At 37.6% G+C, this 25,436-nt stretch overlaps 1 protein-coding gene across 2 annotated transcripts in view; it reads right to left on the bottom strand.

Moving 5' to 3' along the window:
- Window positions 1-251: 251 nt before the first annotated feature.
- Window positions 252-25,436, bottom strand: part of RAB38 (RAB38, member RAS oncogene family) — a 452,769-nt gene continuing 427,584 nt past the window's right edge. For both annotated transcript variants that reach the window (XM_084895228.1, XM_084895229.1), the window contains one exon: window positions 252-1,315. In XM_084895228.1, the coding sequence (XP_084751354.1) occupies window positions 263-1,291 (1,029 nt within the window). In that variant the 5' untranslated portion in view covers window positions 1,292-1,315 and the 3' untranslated portion in view covers window positions 252-262. The remainder of the gene's footprint in view (window positions 1,316-25,436) is intronic.

Here is a 25,436-nt window from a genome sequence, read left to right as displayed (position 1 = left end):
GAGTAGTATGAACATTTGAGTAATTTTAATTGTTCCTATTCTTGAGCTTCCATTGATTTATATCTTTTTCAGTTTCTTTCTTCAATATATTATTTTTAATACATACCTTATACCTTTATTGTTAAATTTATCCTAAATTTGATGAGACTACAAATAAAATTGTTTACCCAATTTCTCTGTAAATTGGTATATAAAAATATTGGGTCGGCAACTAAGTAATTGCGGCTTTTTTAAAAGAATTTTTTCATGGAACTAAATAACTTTATTCTGTAATGTATTGCCCATTTTGATCAATGACCTTTTGCCATCTTTCAGGCAGCATCATAATCCCACGTTCAAAAAACTTCTGGTTTTTATTAGCAAAAAACTGAATCAGGTACGATTTGACATCATCATCATTATTGAAATTTTTACCATTCAAGGAGTTTTGTAAAGATCGAAACAAAAAGTAATCAGATGGTGCAAGGTCAGGACTATATGGTGGATGTGGCAAAACATCCCAACCAAGCTCCATTAATTTTTGCCGAGTGACCAAAGATGTGTGTGGCCTTGCATTGTCATGATGGAATACAACACCTTTTCGATTTGTCAATTCGGGCCGCTTTTCTTCAACTGCATTGTTTAATTTCGTTAGTTGTTCAATGTAGACATCAGAATTGATCGTTCGGTTGGGTGGTAAGAGTTCAAAGTAGACAATTCCTTTGTAATCCCACCAAACTGATAACAAAACCTTCTTTTGATGAATATCAGCTTTTGATGTTGTTTGAGTTGGTTCACCTGGCCTGTTCCACGATCTTTTCCGCTTGATATTGTTGTAAACAACCCATTTTTCATTGCCAGTTATCAGTCGTTTTAAAAATGGATCATTTTCATTACGTTTCTTTAGCAAATCGCAGCTGCTAATGCGTTGCGTTAACTGTGATTCTTTCAGTTCGTGAGGAACCCATGTATCGAGTTTTTGAACATAGCTAAGTTGTTTTAAGTGATTTTCAATGCATGTATGTGATACATGAAGCTTCTCTGCAATCTCACGTGTTGTACTGTGACAGTCCGAATTGATTATTGCTTTGATTAGGGCGTCATCAACTTCAACTGGACGACCAGAGCGTCTTTCATCTTTGAGTGAAAAATCACCAGAACGAAATTTGGCAAACCAATTTTGACACTGCCGTTCTTTTAAGGCTTCGTCACCATAAACAGCACATAACTTTTTATGAGCTTGTGATGTGTTTTTCCCTTTGCGGAAATAAAAAAGCAAAATATGACGAAAATGTTCCTTTTGATTTTCCATTTTTCAACGAACGCCAAACGAAAACTACAAAACAGATCAAAAAACTTTTTTTACTGATTAACAGCTGAATAGCCAGCTATCAAATAACAAAATGTGTTTTACATTTGTACTACGTCTGCAAACCTAAAAATTCAACTGAAGCCATATATGTGTGAAATCCGCAATTACGTAGTTGCCGACCCAATATAATCAATTTATGAACATTTATTTTGTATTCTGCTACTTTTATGAATTCATTTATTATCATTAATATTTTTTGATGGAATGTTTAGTGTTCTATATAACATTATACCATCTTCAAATAATTAGTTTATTCCTTTTCAATTTGGATGTCTTTTATTTATCTTTTATCTGATAGTATTGGAAGTCCTTGCCACAGCCATCTATAATAATAAAAGTGTAATATGCTAATTAGACTGGACAGCCAAACAGTCTTCCGGATGTCATTCCAGACATCTTTCTGGACGAAGCTGTGGAGGCAGGGGTCTAGGCAGAGGTAGTTAGGGGCGATCAGGTAGGCAGGCAGGCAGTTAGGGGTAATGAGGCAGGCAGGTGAGTGGTTAGTAGCCAGCGGTCCCGGATTGTGAGAGTGATGTCCAACTGCTGGTTTAGGCCCAAGCCCACAAACCAGCATTTGGATATCCCCCGTGGGGTTCCAGATTGCAAGAGGGTTCAGGCTGGGCTGAGGAAACCCCCCTCTCCCCCATGCACAAATTTTGTACACTGGGCCTTTAGTACTGAATAAAGTGGTAAAGTAAATTCTTGTTTCTGATCTTGAAGAAGCTTTGAGATTTTCATCATTAAGTATAATTGGGAAGAGTTTTTATCATAAATGAATGTATTTTGTCAAATGCTTTTCCAACATCTATTGATAGGATCCTATAACTTTTATTGTAGATTTTATCTGTTATGCCATTTAATTGATTTGTTCATATTGAACCAGAATTGCATCCCAAGAATAAATCCCACTTAATCATAGTGTATGATAATTTTAATGTACTCTTGAATATAATCTAATATTTTATTGCAAATTTTTGTATTGGGTCGGCAGCTAAGTAATTGCGGGTTTCACACATATATGGCTTCAGTTGAATTTTTAGTTTGCAGACGTAGTACAAATGTAAAACACATTTTGTTATTTGATAGTTGGCTATTCAGCTGTTAATCAGTAAAAAAAGTTTTTTGATCTGTTTTGTAGTTTTCGTTTGGCGTTCGTTGAAAAATGGAAAATCAAAAGGAACATTTTCGTCATATTTTGCTTTTTTATTTCCGCAAAGGGAAAACGCATCGCAAGCTCATAAAAAGTTATGTGCTGTTTATGGTGACGAAGCCTTAAAAGAACGGCAGTGTCAAAATTGGTTTGCCAAATTTCGTTCTGGTGTTTTTTCACTCAAAGATGAAAAACGCTCTGGTCGTCCAGTTGAAGTTGATGACGCCCTAATCAAAGCAATAATCAATTCAGACTGTCACAGTACAACACGTGAGATTGCAGAGAAGCTTCATGTATCACATACATGCATTGAAAATCACTTAAAACAACTTAGCTATGTTCAAAAACTCGATACATGGGTTCCTCACGAACTGAAAGAATCACAGTTAACGCAACGCATTAGCAGCTGCAATTTGCTAAAGAAACGTAATGAAAATGATCCATTTTTAAAACGACTGATAACTGGCGATGAAAAATGGGTTGTTTTCAACAATATCAAGCGGAAAAGATCGTGGAGCAGGCCAGGTGAACCAACTCAAACAACATCAAAAGCTGATATTCATCAAAAGAAGGTTTTGTTATCAGTTTGGTGGGATTACAAAGGAATTGTCTACTTTGAACTCTTACCACCCAACCGAACGATCAATTCTGATGTCTACATTGAACAACTAACGAAATTAAACAATGCAGTTGAAGAAAAGCGGCCCGAATTGACAAATCGAAAAGGTATTGTATTCCATCATGACAATGCAAGGCCACACACATCTTTGGTCACTCGGCAAAAATTAATGGAGCTTGGTTGGGATGTTTTGCCACATCCACCATATAGTCCTGACCTTGCACCATCTGATTACTTTTTGTTTCGATCTTTACAAAACTCCTTGAATGGTAAAAATTTCAATAATGATGATGATGTCAAATCGTACCTGATTCAGTTTTTTGCTAATAAAAACCAGAAGTTTTTTGAACGTGGGATTATGATGCTGCCTGAAAGATGGCAAAAGGTCATTGATCAAAATGGGCAATACATTACAGAATAAAGTTATTTAGTTCCATGAAAAAATTGTCTTTGATTTTCTTTAAAAAATCCGCAATTACTTAGTTGCCGACCCAATATCTATATTCATCAGGGAATTTGGCCTGTAATTTTCTTCCTCCCTCCCTTTCTTCCTTCCTTCCTTCCCTTTTTTCTGTATGGCCTTCATCTGGTTTTGGTAGCAGGGTAATGCTGGACTGATAAAATGAGTTGGGAGCTTTATATCCTCCTCAATTTTTAAAAATAGTTTGAGAAGGGTAGGTATTAATTCTTCTTTGAATGTTTGGTTTTGCCTCTTAAAACTGCTTTGGCTCTGTCTCACAGACTTTTAAGGTATTGTGTTTTTCATTCTATCAATATTTGTCTCAAGATATCTTTTGCTTTCTTTCTATATATACACTGGAGGCCTGAAGCCATATGGTCAGTGCTTATATTTGTTGGGAGTTTTTTGATTACTAATTTTATTTTATTTGTAGTTATTGGTCTGTTTAGATGTTTTATTTTTTCCTGATTCAGTCTTAAAAGATGGCATATTTCTTAGTTGTCCGATTGGTTGGCATATAATTTATAGTATTTTCTTACAATCCTTTGTATTTCTGTGTTGTTTTTGTCATTTATCTTTCATTTCTGACATTTATTTGGGCCCTCTCACTGTGTTTCTTGATGGGTAAAGGTCTATAAATGTTATTTATCTTTTCAAAAACCCCCCCATCTTTTGGTTTTATCAATCTTTTCTATTTTTTTTTAAGATTTTATTTTGTTTATTTCCACTCTGATCTTTATTTCCTTCTCACTTTAAGTTTATTTGATGTTCCTTTAGGAATAAGTTTAGATTGTTTGACATTTTTCTTGTTTTGTATGTAGGCCTGTATTGCTTTGGGTTTTGCCTCTTAAAACTGCTTTGGCTCTGTCTCACAGACTTTTAAGGTATTGTGTTTTTCATTCTATTTGTCTCAAGATATCTTTTGCTTTCTTTCTATATATACACTGGAGGCCTGATGCCCAAAATTTCTGCAAGAGTAGGCCTTCCTTCCCCTGGCTGTTAGCACTGACTTCCCTCCGGCTGCTGGCAGGCACCCAGAACCCGGGGCTTCCCTCACAACCCCGGCTACATCAGGAAGGTCGTCCAGAAGGACATCTGGTCAAATTAGCAATTACACTTTTATTATTATAGATTGTTTAGTATCATATTATTTAGCCTCCACATGTTTGTCTGTTATTACAGCCTTTGATTTAATATTTATGTTGTCTGATAAAAGTATTGTTACCCAAGCTTTTTTTAAATGTATTTTTTCAGATAGATACACACATAGAAACAATGTGTGTATCTATCTGAAGTGAGACTCTTGCAGGCATATGTGTTGGTCTTGGTTTTATTTTTTTAATATCCATTTTTACCATCTGTTATTGGCATTTTATTATTTTCTGGTTAGTTTTTGTGGTCTCTATTCCTCTCTTATTCTCTTGCTCTCTTTTCTTGTATGTTGATGTCTTTCTATAATGTTGTATTTGAATTCCGTTCTCTTTATTATTGTTATATTTCTTATAGAATTGTTGGTTTGTGGTTACATGTGTCAAAACGTCTCTTGGAGGGAAGTAGGCAGTGACAGTCTGGTTGGCGGTTTAGATGTCTCTGGTGATATTGTTGGGATTTCAGACAGATTTTTAGTGGCTCACACAGCATTATGGAGATTGCCTAAGCATTGACTGTTGTGGTACTTTCTTGGAAGTTTATATTAAGTTGGCTGGTTGCAGTTTGCAATTGCAAGGCTTAGGAAAAAGGGCAGTTTTAATTCAATAATTCCAAGTCAAAAGAAAAAAATTAAAAATGTTAGTTTGGAGGATTGCAGCCAAATACTTGAGGAAACAAAAATAATACAGTATAATAACCAGTTCATAGGTGGAAAACAAAACTTTTAAGATAATTAATTGAATTGGAAACTAATGCTCTCAAGGGTGTATTACTGTTTCTATTGAAACAAATTTTCAATGTAAAATTATTACCCAAAACAGTTTAATTAATACTAATTTATTTGTAACATAAATCTAGTTTTAATAAAGTTGTCCTGATTATTTGTAAAAATTAAAATAATTGATTATATAGGCCCTTTTCAATCTTCTTTGCTAGATTTTTCGTAAGAAATCTCCAGATTACACTCTTAACAGCCTCTTGAGGCTAAGAAGCCAAACCACATACTTGATATGAACTCTGCCTCTAGATATGGGTTACTTCCTCTTTTGAGGACCTCAATGTACCTGAGATTCTCTGCATCTCCCAGGAAACCACCTGTTCTTCTCCTGAAAGATTGCTGTGAACCTGTATGAAAAGCACTAGGGGGGTTTCCTAAGAGGCTCTTATTGTCTTCCAAAGTCATTGCCAATTCCTTAAAGCTATTTGGTCATATCCAAGTCTATGTATGTCTCTTTCAAACATAGCATTCCAATCAAACCGTGATAATAAGCCCGTTTCCAATTGTTTACAAGGAGAATCCAAATAATCACATTGCTATGAATGTAAGAATAAGTACTTAAAAGTTTCCAAATTCCAGATGGATAAGCAAGAAGAGAAATAACTATTTCAGTCTTGCTTACAAAGGCATAATTTTTTGAAGTTATAGTTTGCGAGAAACAAGTTTACAGATATTTGAAAAACGTGTGTTTTTTTTTTAATCAGCAATAGTTCAAACAAATCATCATGAAAAATATAATCATCCTCAGTTCATTTGGTTCTATATGATTTTTATCTTAATTATTTGTTATTATTTTATAAGTCCAGTGTTTCTTTAGAGTTTTACAAATTTTCATCTAGTTTAAATGTATGATCTAAAAATTTATTTTAGATGAAATCAGTCTTCTTCATGGATCTCCCTGAAGATAAAACATTTGCAAAATAATCAGAGCAAAATAATAACTATAAATGACAAAAAGTTAAAATTACATGGTGAAATATCTGATTACCATGTTATGGACAAAGAAATTTGCTTTTCTCTTGTAACACATTTTAAGATAACTAGGATTACAAATAATAACATATTAGGAATAGAAATCTTATGTAATCTCTAGAACATTTATTTTAGTAACAATATATGTATATAAATACAGCATATTTATTTCTTGGTTATCCAAGTTTTTTCCTGTTGACAAATTTTATAATAGAGACTATATAAACCTATTTTGTATATCCAGATAAAACAAAAATATTACATTTAATGCTCACAACTTTAAAATACATGTCTACTTAACCAAACCAAAATAAAACCAGTTTAATACAAAATATTTTCCCAGGTCACATGAGCCTGAAAAACATATGGGTTAGTTTCTGTTATATTTCTTAATTATATAAGTGCTAATTCCCTTAAGCCAATTAAAGATTAAATTAGTGTCCTTTATTATTGACACTATTACAGATGTCCCCTATTTTCCCCACTTCACCCCTTGCCACCTCCCTCACATTCATCACATTGTTATCTTTGTTCTGGGGCTATGCAAATATGTTCTTTGGCTAATCTCTTCCAGCCCTTACTCCCCAACCCCCTCTTCTCTGAGATCTGTTAGTCTGTTCTATGTATCCATGTCTGTGGTCCTATTTTATTCATTAGATTCCACATATAAGGGAGATTTTTTAATTCTTTTGCTTTAATTTCTATTCTTTCATCTTACTAAGGGAGTCTTAAGAGCTCATACCAATATGAGAGCTCTCAGATTTTCCAATTTAGAAGTTTTTCCAATTCAAAGATTCCTTCGTCTGGCCAGTGATGGTAGTATTTTAATAGCAACTCAAACAGGGAAACAGGAGGCTTCACTGAAAGTGCAAAGGATACAGCCCTGACAAGTTTATTCCCAGGGTTAGCCTAAAAACGATGGGTGGGAGGGAGCTGTCTCTAAAAACTGTTCCAAAACATAGGGAATCACATGCTTTCCCTGCTTTGGAGAGAGAGTAAGGTTTAAAATTCCCAAGCTCTGGCTCCTTCCGAATGCATATGCATCACCCAGCTGCTGGAGATACAGACTGGCTCTGGGAGGAACAGGATCAACAGAAGACAAGTGCACTTATTTATCAGGGTTGCATTTGCCTAAGAAACTAGTTTCACAAATATTTACTCTTGCCAGTCTAAATTTAGAAAGAGTACAAGGACTTTCACCACCTCTAAGTTCCTCCGAACCCCACAGAGGAGAGATGAGGGAGGCTGTCAGGGTAGAGTGCTTACCATCTGCTGGCTGAGGCCAATTTTCATGACCTCTTAGCTGCAGCAGTCCAGGGGGCTAGCAGTTTTCCAGCCAGTGAATGCTCCTGGGTGGCTTTGACAAAATGGGGGCCTAATGAAAAAAATATAACTTCCTCCCAATTTTCTAAATTCTTCTAGCTGAGCCAATAGTCAAATTAACAAAGACAGATTCACAGGAGGAAAAAAATGTACAAAGGTTATTACAGATGGACATGCAGGGGTGTCATGAGAGAGGAGATCCAAAACACAGTAAGTAGTCAGTTGAGGCTTAAATGCCATTCTGGACAAAAGAGAAGGGGGTGCAGGGGTATGGGATTCCCAAGAGGAAGTCCCTAATCCACAGGTAGCAGAGAAAGAGTAAGCATGTGGCCAAAAAATGTCTTCTAGGCATTTCAGAAACAAGGGGGAAATGGCTTTGTTGGACTTCTGTCTGTCTGTCGCATCTGTGCTCATTCATACTAAGGTGAATATGTTAGGTTCCCATTCAGATGCAGGTTTTCTATATGAATTTGTTTAGGCACTCAAAGGTGCTTTCTGAGTTTTTTTTTTTTTTCTTTTTTCTTTTTTCTTCTTAATTACCAGCTTAAAATCAGTACATCAACACCTCAAAAGGCACATTTGGGGTGGCAAAATTAGTGCAACATAAAGCCAATGGACAAATGCTTTCTCCTTAGTCCTCCTGATAGATCTCAGAAATGTTTTGTATTGTTCTAAGATGGTCTTGGACAAACAATAGGCCAATAGCACATTTCTGGACTGTTCTTTCTCCTTTTTGCTTTCCTCTCCTGTCTCTTGTCTCTGCTGCTAGAACCACAACACCATTAAAGTGCTCCCACATGAACTTTTTTTTCAGGCTCTGCTTTCTGGAAAGCCCAAGCTAAGATGCTTTGTGAGAAAGCTATTATTACACCTGCAGTCCAGGTGATAAATGATTTTGTCACTTACCTAGAGTCTCACAGATAGTGATCGCCTGAGCCATCGTCCCAGTCATTTCTTTTGACATAAAGTCTGGTAGTCACTACGTTGAATCACTTCTCAATGAAGTTGATAAATTGAATGACTATTAAAGTAAGAGGTAGCTAGGACATTGTTAGTTCTAGTGATTGACTTTGTCAAATAATTTTGTGTGTGTGTGTGTGTGTGTGTGTGTGTGTGTGTGTGTGTGTTTTAGTAAGATCAGAGGCAGAAACATAAAATAGCAGATTTCTCTACTTTATTTCTTTTTTTTAGATTCTTAATTATTTACAGTATTACATATGGTATTATATATGTCTCCCTTTCCCCCTATTGACCTCTCCCTGGCCACTCCCACCTCCCAGCACATGCCCTTACCGCTCCCTACTAATTTATTCCCCTAGTGACTGTGTCCATTGGTTATGCTCATATGCATGCATTCAAGTCCTTTGGGTGATCTCTTACCTCACTGCCCACCCTCCCTGCCTTTTCTCTGAGGTTTGACAGGATGCTTTGTCTCTGGATTTATTTTTGTTCCTCAGTTTATGTTATTACATTCCAAAAATGACTGAAAATGTTATATTTATCTTTCTCCAACTGGCTTATTTCACGTAGCATAATGCTCTCCTCCTTGTCCACCCTTGCTATTGAGAATGGTAAGGGTTCTTTCTTTTTTATAGCAGAACTATTTCATTGTGTAGATGTACCACAGTTTTTTAATCCACTCATCTGCTGATGGCAATTAGGCTGTTTCCAAATCTTAGGTATTGTAAATAGGGGTGCAATATGTCCTTTCTGATTGGTGTTTCTGATTTCTTGGAATTATATTCCTAGAAGTGGGATTACTGGGTTTTAAAAAAAGAAAATGATTGCTCTACTTTAAACAACAGTATGAGAGGGAAACTCTGACTGTAGGCAGACCTCAGTTTCCCAGTAACTGTGAAAGGGCTCCGCACAGACCCTTGGAATCAGTGTGGTGGCACAATGCATGGAGAATGATTAGGGAGGGAATGATCAGCACTCTGAGGGAGGGAAGTTTAACCTTTATTTCACAGATCTGGTAGTCCATGGAAATTCCAGATCCAAAAATATATATCTCCGTGGTGGGACCCTGAGCATCCTAGAAGCTCCACCCAAGTCATTCTTGGCAGGGCCTCGGGGGCAGGCTCTGAAGCTCTGCCCAAGTCAGAGTGGGGAAGTGAGACTACAGTTTTCACCAGATACTGAACTAGGTTGCAAGCCTCCTCTTCTCCATTTTCCTTTTCAACAGTGTCAGAATTTGAGAAAAATGATACTATCTCCCCCCCCCCTTTTTTTTTTTTTTAAAATGTGACACTGAGGCCCAGAAAGATTAAGTTGCTTGTCTAATTTCACAAACTCATTAGTGGCAAATATTTAAGTTGTGCCTAGGTAATCTAAAGGATGGAGTAATTACGCTTTTGGTAAATTTAAATATAGGTCTTTGGAGGAATCTGGGAATTTTCCTCCGGCCTCATGAGAGCCCTTTGAAAACTGTGTTTCTGTGATTCTAAGTAATCATCACATCCAATGAATTAATTATGCCACATGATATTTTCCCAGTGCAATGCAGATGGCTTCATCAGATAATTTTAGGCTCTAGTTAGAGATGATTCACTGGCATTTTAAAGGCATGGTTGCAACTGTTCCCCAGAAGAAACCAGAAAATGATTCAAACTGCTGTGTATTGCAAATAACCCACTTATCTAGTGCAGGGTCCCTTTGCATCTGAAAGGGCCAATCTGGAATGGAATCCTGGCCAGCTGGGTCAGGAATGCACCCTGTGTTTATAGCCAAACTGCCCTTCAGAGACAGAACTGCCATGGGCCTGCTTGTGCCTTAGGATCTAGAAGTCAGTCTTGTTCTGTCTGCCAGCTTTACTCAGAGCTGAATGACAGAACCCTCTGCCAAAAGATTTGGGAAACAGAGTCAGAAGGACACCTAGAAAGCAAGGGCTGAATTCCTGCCACAGCCTTTCTGGCTGACAGCTAGGCTTTCCCTGAACTAGCTGAATTAAATACTGAATCGGCTGCTGTCCAGATTACATGATGAAATTACTTTGGCATTCAGTCCATTTAGCAAATATTTATTGAACACAATATATATGGGGCTGAATGTTAGGTAAAGGGATATAAAGATGACACTATGTTTATGTGTATCTTGCCTTATTCCAAAAGGTATCTGAGCCTTATGGAACTGTTGGGGGCAAAATGGCATCAGGTGTTAGACAGTGGAGTCATCAGACAAAGGACCTTGGTTCAGCAACCTTGGTACTTGAGTTCTGGCTAAGAAAGAATTCAGATCCAAGACTCAACGAATCAGAGAGAGTTTATTTAGAAAGTCATGCCCTGGCTAGTTTTGCTCAATGATTAGTGTGTCAATTGACAAATCTGATGGTCTTGGGTTCAATTCTTGGTCAAGTCCTTGGTCAAGGGCTTGTACCTCAGTTGTGGGTTTGATCCCTAAGGCAACCGAGTTTCTCTCTCTCTTTCTCTTTCTCTTTCTCTCTCTCTCTCTCTCTCTCTCTCTCTCTCTCTCTCTCTCTCTCTCTCTCTCTCTCTCTTTCTCTCTTTCCCCCTCCCTTCCTTCCACTCTTATCTGAAAATCGATGGAAAAAGTATATCCTCATTTGAGGATTTAAAAATAAAGTCACAGAGGTAGGAAAAGTGAGCCAACTGGGCATGAGCTCAGGAAACAAGATACAGAGGCAAAAGACCCCCCCTGGAACTTAGAGGAAAGAGTCAAGGAAAATGCACTTGGGGAAGGGGATGGGAAAAGGCACAAATATACTCCCTAGAGAGAGCCAAGCTGGGTCCTCTGTCCTAAGGGTTTTTGAGTAGAGATTTTAGGGGAGGTACCAGGAGAGGTTCTCAACAGAATATTCACAGCTTTCCAGTGTGTCCTTTCAGTGTTGTGGTTTACACTGATTGGTTGAATGCAGGGCTGGAGGTCATTAGTTAATGCAGTTGGTTCTGAGGTCAGCTGTGGCGTCACTTGTTTCAGCCTGAAACTGAAATATAACTGAGGCCTAGATAGGCTTGTTGCTGGTCAGAATCTCATTGTCTTGGTTGTTTAATCCTTAAGGGCCCTCTTGTTCATCCCTCTTCTAAGGGGATCTGATTTACACAACTAGCAACATGCCAAAGGAGGGTCCAAACCATGTGACCAGTGATATGCTAGGGGAGGAAAGCTTACCCTAAGGATAAGGTCTTTGTTTTCTCAGTTGTGTCCACCCTGGTGACCTTCTGTACCTGGTCCATCATCCCTCTTCTGCTCATGTCTATCTAACTGCCTACCTCGGAACTCAATCACATACATCTCTCCCTGAAAGAATTCCCATTATGGTGCAGACACCAAAATGTAAACCAATGATTTTGGTACTAAATACTAAATACTAAATACCATCTGTAAATACTATGATGGAGGTGATGGCAGGAGAGCCTAGCTACTCAGGTGGTCAAGGAAGGTTTCCCAGGGTTTGGATACCTGAATGAGGACTGGTGGGAACAAAGTGGGAGACAAAATCCTACATGCAAAGGTGGAGTGTGCAGAAGACAGTGAAAAAGCAGCAACCGCTCAGGAAGACTGGTAGAAGGTGCCCCTGTGGGAGGTGTAGCTGATGAGGCTGAACAGGCAGGCAAAGCAAGTTGTAGGATGTCCTATAGAAGCTTAAACATTATCTTAAATCTATGGAGAGTGACAGAAAGGTTTTAAGTCGGGTGGTGATGTGTGAAGATCAATCACTCAACAGGCAGTTAGGTAGATTTATTATTGAAGCATTTTTTGCAAGAAGGCTTTAAATTCTGTAGGTCTCTCGATGTAAGTCCTGATAGTAAATGGAATGAGTGGAAAGTTTTCCTACTATATAGCTGAAGAAAAGTCTATGAGAACTATAAGCCTTCCCTCTACACCAGAGTAAATTTCTTATAATTTCAGACAGGGAGGAGATGCAATAAGTGTCTTAATAATAAGCAATAGCAGTGGCAGTGCTTTTCACAGATCATTGTGTTCTTCTTAACTTTTCTTGCATCTATTTCCTACTCAGTGTCTCTGGCTGTCTCCTCTATACTCCACACATTCCTCATCTGATGCCTGTTCTTTGTGTGTGTAGCTGATCTTTTCTTCCTCTGCCTCTCATCCAACCTCTATGGTTGAATACAATGATTTTAGTACCATTGCAACTCCAAGGCTACCTTTGTAACTCTTAACCCTTTGGGAAAAGTAAGTTGTTTAGTGTAGATCACTATTCCAGAGGTGGATTCACACACTGCCTAATGCTGCTCCATAATATAACTTCAAAGTGGTCCTTAGGAAAATGGAGAAAGAAAATACATTGTGTTTGCCTTTGAATCTCAGGTGGCAAAAATAGATTACTAATATTGTTATTACTACTGTTTTTATAATTCTTTGTTTTTGACACATTCCCATCACCTGTCCATGCATAACCTTCATGTGTTTGAGACAACAGAATCCAATAAATACAGGCATATCTCCTACCCAACATGGAAACTAGAACTTTGACCATAACTTACATCTATGCCTGTAATTCTCATGCCTTCTCTCATTGAGATATTTAGTCTAATCCTTTAAGCAAGTATGTAAACAATGCATACACACTTATATATTTACATATAATCCCTGCTTTATAAACTGTATCTTGCTATATGTAACCTTTTGGGAATTTTTACCACTCAATCTTTTATCAAGAACTATACTTTCTACTTGCAGTTTTTGTTTACATAATTCAATAATATACAGTAGTCAAGAAGTGAACATACTACACATTTAGCCATTTTCATGTAGATGGCTAGTTGAATTGTTTCCCCGTTACATCTAGTATGAGGGCTGCTATTGTCACCAGGAAACCCCCAGTGGGCTCGGGCTGCCTGTCACCATATCCAATAACAAAGGCAGGGTTGAGTTATATACAAGGAGTTTATTGAGACAGCCAGCCAACTAAGAAGACAGGGAACTTACAAGTGTCCAAAACCTCTTACAGCAAGGTGCAGGGGACAAGATTAGGGAAAATGGACGAGGGTAAAGTTGGGAACAGAACTCGATTATATGCAGGCCTGGAGGTCAGCAGAATTCAACCATTGTTCTTGGTTGATGGCTTGGCTCCTGATGGGGTCAGCCTGATTATGCTTAACAGTTCTGCTTGCTTGCTGGGTACAGTATACATTGTATGAAGCTGAATTACCTCCTCAATCACTTTGTTTGGGAGCAAAGGGGGTATGAAGTGCACTGGCTTGATAAATGAAAGTTAGAAAAGAAAAAAAAACTTAACCTTCTATTCCTATACATTTGTGTATTTTAGAATTTCAAATAAGGGTTATCTTTCAAATTAATTCAGGTGCTCTATTAGATTATAACACCCTCCCCCCATCACTATGAACACTTTTGTACATGTGTATATATTAGCAAGAGTCATTCTCAGATAAATACCTAGAGGTAGAATTGCTGGGTGGCAGAGGATGCAAGTTTTCCATACAGATCAATGTATTCAATTTAGAGGGCAAATTAATACCTCAGGCTATGCGCACGGACTACACAGCATCTGTAATATAGACCCTCGTACCTCAATTCCATTATTATACCAGGCAATTCAGACTCTTAAAGTTATGGACTCAGTGAGATACCAAGATTTCTGAGAAAGGACTGATCTATTTAAGACATCAGCCAGGGAAAATGGCATCATTGGATACGCTATGTGTCAGGCTTGGGAGGTAAGAAAGGATAATCTGTTACAAAACTGGCCGTGCTGGGTAGGTCAATGCCTGCTCTACAGCCATGTGACTAAAGGAAAATTTGTCACAAAAGAACCACCTCTCTGCTTGGATCATGTCAATGGTGAAAGGAGCAGATATCTGAAAGTCACACTGGGGTTGGGTATGATGATTAACTTTTATTGAACACCTGTTACATGGTAGGTACTATACTGAGAATGTTAAATGTATTCTCATTTGATCCTTACCACAAATCTATGAGGATGGTATTCTTGTAATTATTACTATATCTATTTATAAGTTCAGAAACCAAAGAAGTAAAATAATTTATCCAAGACTACACATCTTTTATTTATTTTAAAAATATTTATTATTGAAAGTATTACATGTTTCCCTTTTCCCCCCAATTGACCTCTTCTAACCTGCCTCCATTTCCCACCCTTTTTTTTGGGTGTGTCCATGGTTATGCATATACACTGAGTGGCCAGATTATTATGATGATCTCTGAACGTATAACAACCTGGCCACCACGCAGTGTATTTGTATCTCAAATGGGTACCAAAAGTATTCTAGACTTTTGCTGGAGATCAACCACCTGTTTTCCCTGAGCTTTCTATCAGCCAGTGCAAAGGGGAAAACTGATCAGGTGCATGATTTATAGTATCTTTGATATCAAATAAATGAGGTACTCAAGAGAAGTACACTGAGTGGCCAGATTATTATGCATTCAGAGATCATAATAATCTCGCCATTCAATGTATGCATACAATTTCTTTGATCTCTTCCTGCCCACCCATCTTTCCCTCTGAGAGTCCACAGTCTGTTTCATACTTCTATGTCTCTGTGTCTATTTTGTTCATTAGATTCCACATCTGAGTGAGATCATGTGATATTTCTCTAAGTCACTTAGCATAATACTCTCTAGGTCCCTCCATGCTGTGTCAAAGGGTAAGAGATCCTTCTTTTTTATAACTGCATAGTATTCCATGGTGTAAATGTACCACTGCTTTTTTATCCACTCATCTACTGATGGGCACTTGGGCTGTTTCCAGATCTTAGCTATTGTAAATTGCACTGTTATGGATGTAGGGGTGCATATATTCTTTCTGATTGGTGTTTTGGCTCTCTTAGGCTATATATATTCCTATAAGTGGGATTTGACACACCTTTTAAATGCTAGAAATAGGATTTGAACCCAGATATATCTGGTTCAGAGCTTGGTAATTGACCCTACCAATGTGATATTAATAACTACCACCACTTATTGAGCTGACAGTAAGTAGCATTTAGGCAAAAGCATAGTCAATTATCATTATATCCATTTTATGGATAAGGAAGTTGAACCTAATGGAAGTTAATTGATTTGCCCAAAGGCACACAGTGGTGGAATTAGGAACCAGCCCAGGTTTGCCAAACTCCAAAGCCTGTGCTTTTTTCCATTGCTCCATATAGCCTCTCATTTTGAGCCCATGCTAGGTCTTTTGGGGTTTGCTGAGATCAAAAGCAGTGCTCAGCAATCCTCTAAATATGCCCTAAGTCTGGATATCTGATATGTCTTAATTAATGCATCCGCAGGTTCTGCCCATCTTCCAAGCCAGCATTCAGAAATCTTGTGTCCTGTCATAGCATCAGACACAGCTCTTTCTCCTGCTATCCAGGCCAGAGCACTTAGAAATTAGACCAAGGCTGTGAAACACTAAGTGATGTTCCCATCAGTGCCATTTATTTCTCTTCCTTTCCATCAAGTATTTCACTCTTACAGGGCAATCATTAGATAACCCTCACTAGCATTCCTCCAAGTCTCTCTCCTACTGCTGACAAAAGACCGAACACTGAGCTTCGGATCCAGGAGGAGAAAGCCCTGCCTTTGAAGCTGTCTCCTGAAGGTTGGGCTGTCAAGTGTTTCCATTTAATTGGGAAGAGGAGATTATACACAGAATCACAGACTTCCATTTTTCAAAGGACTTAGTCAGGGATCTTCCTAAACCTATAACAGAACATGGCTCAAATCTGAGGAGAAGTGAGTTTAAGCTACTATTTACCTAAATCAGAAAGCCCTCAAGCCCAATCTTAAATCATAACTAACATAAGAATCAATTTCTACTTTTCTCAGCTCTGTTCTTTGAGCATAAGGTTGACCCTATAACCTGATTTCAGCGTATGCTAATGAGCTGTAATTATTCTGCAGCTCAGTGATGTGTATACATGCGCGAACACACACTTGATGGAAAGGCTGGAGATAAGTGTATGTCTCATTGTGCTGAGAGTAAGGATACCTATCTTTGATCATAACATCATTACAGAAGGTGTAGCCTCAACAATGCTCAAAAAGTATTTGCTAAATTAATATGCCCAAGATGTGAAGTAATTCTCTTTACAGCAGAAGAAAAGACATATGTCAAAATAGATGAGTTGGATTTTTTTTCATTAAGCTCGTGACATAAAAAAAATATTATCACAGAGTTAACCTTTCCTGATGTTACTGCTTCAGTATTTACTAAACATTCTTTAAACATTGACGAAGCACTGCTGTAAGTCAGGCATGTCGAAAACGTAAGACAGTCATTCTCCTCTCAAACTTTGAGGGAGACAGCCCCCTAACCCATAGTCTTGTAAAGCAAGTTAGTGCTGCAGTTAGAGGTATGCAAGGATGCTGGAAGGCATAGCTCCCAGTGGTAGAGTCAGAAAGCACTTCAAAGAGACTGGAGGGTGAAGGAAGGAGGAGGACCTTCAAGCAAAAGAAAAGAAGTGCAAATGTTCCACCACTTGTCAAACATGTAGTGCACTGTGGGCATTGAGTTCTTAGAGAGGAGGAGGTTGTGTACAGGTTGTAAGATTTTTAGCACCATAAAGAAGTTAAAAACCATCTTTTTAAAGTCAATTTTTTAAAACTACAATCATCACATTTTGGCATAAACATGGTGATTAAAATCCCCAATGACCAGTTATTCCAACCCTTTCCTTTACATTAAGAAAGTATGGCATGATTCCACTGAGTGTGATCTTAAATATGCAATAATAAAGTAAAGCATTCTCAAACTTTCATACTTCAACTATTTTAATAACAATACCTTTGTTTGTCCTCTAATAACAATATTTGTGACAACCTTTATTTGTCCCCTAAACTGTTGTGTCCGCTGGGAAGTATATGCTTGAAGAAAGGTGCCTAGTATGGGAGTCATGTGCTCAGTTATATATTTTAGAACCACAGGAAAAGCCCACAATTCCCATCCTGCTGTATCCTAAAATCGGGGAATGTTAAAAACAATGGTAATGCAAGGTATATTTTTGCTTCATTCTAAAAAACTTGGGAGCTTTTGATTTTTTTACTCTCCATTTGTACCAGGTTTGGATTTTGCAGAAGTCCCTTGTGTAGATTGCATTTGGAGAGATGTTTGCCACAGAATATATCCTGTTTTGTGGTTCTTTTGAAAATTGAACTCCCCACCTTGGTAAAAAGTCAACAGTTTAGCGATAAGGAACTGCTGTGTTCACTTGTTTTTAGCTGACGTCCCATACTGAGTAAATTGCATTTTACTTGGCTTGGGTTCCATTCAGAAGAGATGCTCAAGTTAAGAAGCAGGTGTGTTTGGGAGTATTTAATGCCTTATGTGGATAAAGTGCTATAAATGAGACGGCCTATGTAAACTGAGTTCAAGTGAATGAAGAATCACTAAACATTTTCTCTTCCTCAATGTCATTGGGACCTTTATAATTCCTTGCCTGGATTATTGCAGTAACCTCCTAACTGGTCTCCCTGATCCAACTCAAGTGCTTTTCCAGTACTGCCCAAGTGGTCCCCCAACAGACAGCACCAAGACACTCCCCTTTAATAAAGTTGGTATTAGGAAATCCATTTTTGATAGGTTAAAAATGAAACAGGTGCAAGAAGCCTTTCAAGTCTTTCTGCTAACCTGATCTATTATTCAGTGTTCCTTCAACTAACCACTCTCTCTGCCATGCTTTTGAATGTATTGTTCTCTGACATGCCCTCTACCCCTATTCCTAAAGTTAATTGAAGTTTAATCATCCGTCTTTGAAAATTTCTAATGAATTAGGTAAGGTTAATTACTCATTCAGGTAGTCAATATATCCGTTAAATGTCTTTGTGCCTCGGTGCTGTTCTCACTGCTGAGAATAAGCGATGAATCAAAGTTCTTGCCCTCATTCATTTTACATTCCAGGCTAGGTCGGATAGTAGAGACAATAATAAAATGCATGAACATATAATTATCAATAGTGAAGAGTGCATTAAGAATAAATCAAGATCTATAATAGAGGGTGGATTTTTACATATTCTCCAACTATAGACTGGATATATTACTTTGGGAAATTATTTCAAACATTTTTATTATAGCTCTCTGAGGTGATAAATGCGATTTACTTTTGTCATCTTTCATCTATCCTGAAAAACATTCGATAATTATGTTCTGATTTAATATGTATGAATGGGTGAACAAGTGATTTATCTTCAGCCATGTTTTATCTTAATTCATTAGAAATAAAAATTTTTGTGAATTGTAAGTAAAATACTCCTGAGATTAACTTCTTAATAAATACAAGGGCTCTGGCCAAAGACAAAAAATTATCTTTACCTTCAGCACATATGTCAGAATCGTATGATACTCCTTAGAACCAGGCATTTGGGTCATATAAAGTTCAAAGTTTCTTCAAAAAAGAGATGGAGTCTCTATCAACTAACCTATGTTCTACAATTTTAAAAATTGAGATACTTCCTCAAAAACCTACTATACTAGTTTTAGGAATTACTTTAAACCTAGATTTTATTTTTATTTAAGTATAGCTGAAATAAAATATCATATTAGTTTCAGATGTCAATATAATAGTTCAAGATTTATTTACAATTTAATGACCACACTAAGTCTAGTAATCATCTTATCATAATATTATTGACTAGATTCCCCTTCACAAATTTGTGTCATGTGACACAAATGACAAGGCATGTGTCCTGACTGGGGATTTAACTGTGACCTCTTGGTTCATGGGTCAACACTCAACCACTGAGCCACGCTAAGTAGGTTAGGTTTTTTTTTAGATTCATATATAAGTGAAGCGACATAGAGAAAGACAAATAATGTTTGACTTATTTCACTTAGCCTAATACTCTCTAGGTCCATTCATGTTGCAAATGGCAAGACTTCATTCTTTTTTATCCATGAATAATATTCCATATGCATATACATGAGTATATCATATATATCTCACACATCTTCTATATCCATTCATCTATCCATGAATACCTAGTTTGCTTCCATATCTGGAATATTGTAAATAATGCTGCATTGAACATAGTGTTTTTGAGGAATGTCCATACTATTTTCTATAATAGCTGCACCAATTTATAATCCCAACAAGAGTGCCCAAGGGTTCACTTTTCTTCATATGATTGTCAATACATATTTGTTGACTTTTTTTTATAATAGACTGTAGCAATACACTACAATATCAGAGTTAGCAATATTACCTTTATAGAATTGTTTAAGATAATGAACCTAATTTCTGCTTAACATTGGAAATTTTATAAAATGTAATTAATGTAAATTTTTTCCTAATCTTTCCATTTAAGGCAAGTCATGCTATAGACACAGTCTTCATTATTTCAGGCATTATGTCTTCATTGTGCTCTTAGAATCAGGTGTAGTCCATATTCTCATATCAAAAGAACCATCAACTGAGTTTAATTGATGGTATGAGATTTTATCTGAATTTGAACCATTCTGACCAAATTGATATCAGTACTTTCCAGGTCAAATGAACTTATTAAATGTTATTGTTTTTTCAGGACTACTACATCTTTAGTGCTCAGAGTTCATTGAGGTTCACTCTAAGTATGTTTCACCACCATTTCAAAGACATTCAAGAACACATACTTAGTACAGAAAAATTTTCTCAAACAGCACTAAAGACCCACAAACCCATTGTCAGAAATGTCATGGATTAGATTTAGGTACTGTACACATACACGGATGTTAATTTCTCCCTAATCTTACCATTTAAAGCAAGTCATGCTTTAGGCCCAGTCTATTGTATAAAAATACAAAGATTACGGTTAAAAAAGAGCCAATCTACTAAAACATTAGATTCAAGGCATTATCTCACATTGTGATTTTCTACTTTTCATGGCAGGGCATTAAAAAGATCTAATGTTTCCTGGAACCAATGACTTTTTTGTTTATTTGTTGAAAACAAACTATAAGAACATTATGTATCTTAATCCAAATTATGGTAAGAAATGTTTCTCTTTTCCTACCTGGTCATGTTTTAATGACTTGAGAGGAAGTCTTTGCAAACTACTTATTTCAATACAAAGAAATGATTAATAAAATTTGAGTAAAATGTTAAAAATTGAATATCTGATTCTAATAACAAATTTATTAATGATAAATCAACAAGGCAGTCTAAATATCTACTTGCAATAACTAGGGGCCTCTCCATAGTGATTTACTTAGTTTGGATTACTCTCCTTAATAAAGATTTTTCATTAACTTGGAGTCAATGAAATGAATCTTCAAGTTTCTTTTCGAAAAAATGGAATAATGATGCTCATCTCTATAGCTGAGAACTGAGATGCAGATCAGCAATAAAATGGGTAAAATACCTGTCAGCTAGGCTTTTAAAAGTGCTACTTATTTTGAATGTCATTAGTCATTGTTGATTAACTCCACAGAAAAAAATAAGAAAAGCCTATAGGATGTCAGGCTAGTCTATGATTAAACAAATGTGGCTCTTGCCTGGAGCATGCCACCAAGGAGCATACATACACCACGAGGTGGTCTAAGGTCTCTCGGGTCCTATGGGAAAGGTTGGGGAAAAATATAGGGAAAAGCATAGGGTGGTAACCTGGAATCCTACAAGAAGGAAGGCATTCAGGAAAGGATTCTAAGCAAAGGTAACAGATGAAATGCAGGATACGTGCTACCTAAAGACATTACTTAGTGGGGGGAAATGTTATTCTTATAGGAGTCAAGAGAATATGATAGCAGAATGTTTCTGTAAAGATGTTTAGTGGGAAGAAAGCCAGACATAAAACAGCCTGTAAATGCAATTTCAATATGAAGGAACACACACATAGAATAAATAATGGAAGCAATTCTTCCGATTGTGAAAACAGGTCATTTCTGAGTGCTGGGGCTGCAGGCAGTTTATATTTTCTTCCCTAGTTGTATGCAGTTTTTTGTGCTTTTTTTCCCCTCTGAAAAGCAAATGGTATAACTAAAACTTTAAAGATAATGCTATGTTTTGAAAAGAAGTTGGGCAAAGAGTGTTGACAATGTAATTTGGTAAAAAAGCATTCTTTTCTAAGCTCCAAATTCTGGTCCCTGGGCTACAGAAAACTACAGGCTGTATTAGTGATGTGATTAAAGAGAAAATGGAACTGAAGGTTACCTTGTAAAAGGGGTGAAGGGAAGCGGCAGGGTTGTGTCTAGCTTGCTCACATGTGACAATGTGTTTTGAATTCTCAATGCCATTTTTTTCACAAGAATTTGGACCATTAGATAAATAATAAACAATAAGTCATTGATTTTGAAATAGCTCTTTTGTACCTTTCCTCCTTCCCTGCATACTTTTCAGCCTTTTGATTGGTGAAAACCTACTCACCTCCCAAGGTCCTCTTCCTCTATTAGTAACTCCAATAAGATTGGATTGGCTTCCCACAACTCAGTTTTTTCAGCACTGTGTCTGCATCTTCATCAGAAGTATGCTGTTTGTGTTTGTCACTTGGTGGACTGTGGTTGCCATCAGGCCTAACTTTATTCTGTCCTGACTATCCTGTGCCTCAGAGTGCTTCCAACATGACACAAGAGGACTAAATGCTTGATCATCACATGTCAAATACAAGTAACATTTCAGTCCTTACCTTACTAGTACCTGAAACAGTTGCCTGCCTTCTCTTCACAAAGGTCTGTCCTTCTCTGGGAGGGGTCAGGAGCAGGTCTTTCCGGAATGTGCCACCCTGGCATAGAGAGTATTTTGAGCTGAAACCAATGAAAGCCAAACAAAGTCAGAGTGTTTTTTTGTTTGTTTGTTTCACCTCTCTTCTCAAAGAGATTCATTCATATAGAAAAACCTGCTTCAAGAAGGGAACTTTAGCCGAAACCGGTTTGGCTCAGTGGATAAAGGGTCAGCCTGAGGACTGAAAGGTCCTGGGTTTGATTCCGGTCAAGGGCATTTACCTTGGATGTGGGCATGTCCCCAAAGGGGGTGTGCAAGAGGCAACTGATTGGTGATTCTCTCTCATCAATGTTTCTGACTCTCTATCCTCTCTCTTCCTCTCTGTAAAAAATCAATAAAATATATTTCCCCTTTTTAAAAAAGGGAACTTTAGCATATTACCTTTAGTACATATGAAATAATTATGGTAGACAGGAAGGATCCATGCAAAAATCTGCTTGCTAGATTTCCCTCTGTCCCATTGTTTGAGTTGCCTAGCAAGATTTGCCATTTTTTGACTTTCTGTGAATTGCCTATTTCCTACTTTGAAATCCCAGACTTTGCACCCTTTTCTGCATTGTTCAAAATGGCATACGGACCTCATTTTGCATACTGTTTTGGGAATTTCCATGCTTATGTGAATTCCCCATGTGCACATATTAAATTGTGAATTTCTTCCATTAATCTGTCTCTTAATTTGATTATTAGCCCAGCTTGAGAAAATTAGGTGGATAATATTTGTTATGCCCCCACACCACCCACAGCTCTGAGGATTTGTTCTCAGTCCTTTTCCGTGGCTACCTCTTGGTCTCTGAAGATACAGATGAAAAATGAGTAAATGCTACCAAGACATCACTTATAAAGATTATTCCAAAATACCCTCTGAATGTGCTCATTCCCTTCCCTTGATTTGCTCCCATGCACAGAATGATGATGATGTCCACATTCCTTTTCCCAGCCTGGACCTTACTATTGCAATCCAGACTCTGCATGGCCTGGCCATCTTTATGCAGACACTGTACAGGCACTCCCACTCAGCATGGCCAAATCTGGATCCATTTTTTCCTCCCCTACCTAATACAACCCTCTTCTTCCTAACTAACCTCCCCTATTCATAAGTAAAACTCTATCTTTCTTTGAGATTTATGGTTCTATTAATGAAAAGAATATGCTCTGATACACACATTATTGTCCAACATTTTTTTTCAAAAGTTTTTGATAAGAGGCAGAAGTACCAGTTATACTCATATGTAAGTAAAGCATTACCTGCCCCTCTCCAGACCCTTTCAACATTCTCACAGGTCCTTCTAGTCTCTCAAGATGGTGTCCCATGTTGGATCAAAATATAGGCTCTCTCTAACTAGTAGGCCCATGAGAACTCAAAACATGCTTTCTTTCTATAGCCTAAATTCAGGATTCTGGCTGCAAGATTCTAGTAGAATATTGTAGACATCCCAAAACTTGGCCTCAGAGCACCCTGTTGATGCTCTATCTCTCACACTCTTGGATGAAACAATAAGGTACAAACCTGATTTCTCCACCACATGCCCATGGGAGTTGACTAAGCTAATTTTCAGCTTCCTAAAACCTTAATAGTGTCCATGAGATCTAGTTCTGGGACAACAAAACTAAAAACCCATTCCGAATGACAACCTAGAATGGGTTGCTATGGTTGGACAAGGTTTCTGGGAGATGGAGGAGCAAGGGAAAGAAGAGAGCAATTCCCCCCAAAATTGGTCTCTTTGTTATAAGGGTAACCATGGCTTTCAAAATGTTACCCCTGCATACTTTATCTTTGAGATGAGAGTTTTAGGCTCCTTGCAACACAGGGGACAATTCTATAACTCTCAAGGGCAACCCCACAGTCAGCCAGTGCCAAGCCCTAAAGGGGTCTCAGTTTGTATATAGACCAGTGTTGTCCTCCCACCCACTGCTTCAGAGACTGGTGACCGAGGAGATCCATGTACCTTCATTCTCTGTGTTGTCCAAGGAAGCTTCCATAAAGAAATGTTGTTGTCATAAAAAACAAAAAACAGAAAAAAAACAAACTATTAATGGCAGCATGCTAGAAGCCCCATTTCCTTTAATCATTCTGAAATCACTAAATACTTGCTTTTGCTATAACTTTTTAGTGATAATAGTCTAAGCAACTGAAAACACGATCAGCTTCTGCTTATTATAAATGAAATCAGATGAAACCATTCTTTTAAATGTATTTTCAGTTGTCACTGTATCTCTACCTAAATCTTTAGCCTATAAAATGAATACTTTTTAAAGTCCCTCCAGGAAAAAATATGAGCCAGAAACGATGTCAGGGCACTAAGAAAATTAGTTCTTTAAAATGAAGGGAATGAAACGGTGGTGAGGCTAACTTGTGGCTTTCAGAATAGAAAGCTATAAAGGCAGCCAGAAAAAGATGGAATATTTTTAAAATGTGACAAGTGGCTTTATTCTTCTTATATTAGCTATAAACTGATGTGACTCATCAGGCAGAACATGCAAAGGCAATAATTGAATGTATGAACACTCTTCAGTGCCATAATGGCATTCCTGTTTTTAACGTCCACTGTAATTATGAATCATCTTTGCTATATGGGACTTAAAGAAATGCTGCCTTTTTCAAGCTTGCCTTGTTCAAGGTGTTTTTATCCTAACTTTAACTGGTGGAGATGAAAATTCCAGTTTCCTGGATGCAGAAGACCTATTGCTTTAGCCTTTATTTGGTATTTCTGAGTACAGCACAGGAAATCTTACCCAAGGGGAGTTGAGGGGACAGGAAAGATGAGAGACTCCATGTGCTCCAAGAGCTTTCTCCCAGCCCTCACCATGCTTGATGGGCCCTCTCTACCTCTCGCAGCCCAGGAGCCCTCAGGAGATGTCCACCTGCTGGCTTAGTCCAGGGAATAGGGCCTAACCTGGCAGTCAGACATCCCTCTGGCAGCCCATGAGCCCTTGGGGGATGTCTGACTAATGGCTTAGAGCCCACACGGTTAGTTGGACATCCCTAGGGCTGCCATGGAGG

This window comes from Pipistrellus hanaki, assembly GCF_964339955.1.
Source record: "Pipistrellus hanaki genome assembly, chromosome: 9".
In the NCBI taxonomy this organism is placed as follows: domain Eukaryota; kingdom Metazoa; phylum Chordata; class Mammalia; order Chiroptera; family Vespertilionidae; genus Pipistrellus; species Pipistrellus hanaki.
Note: the sequence above shows the minus strand (reverse complement) of the source record. Positions and strands in the feature narration are given on the sequence as shown.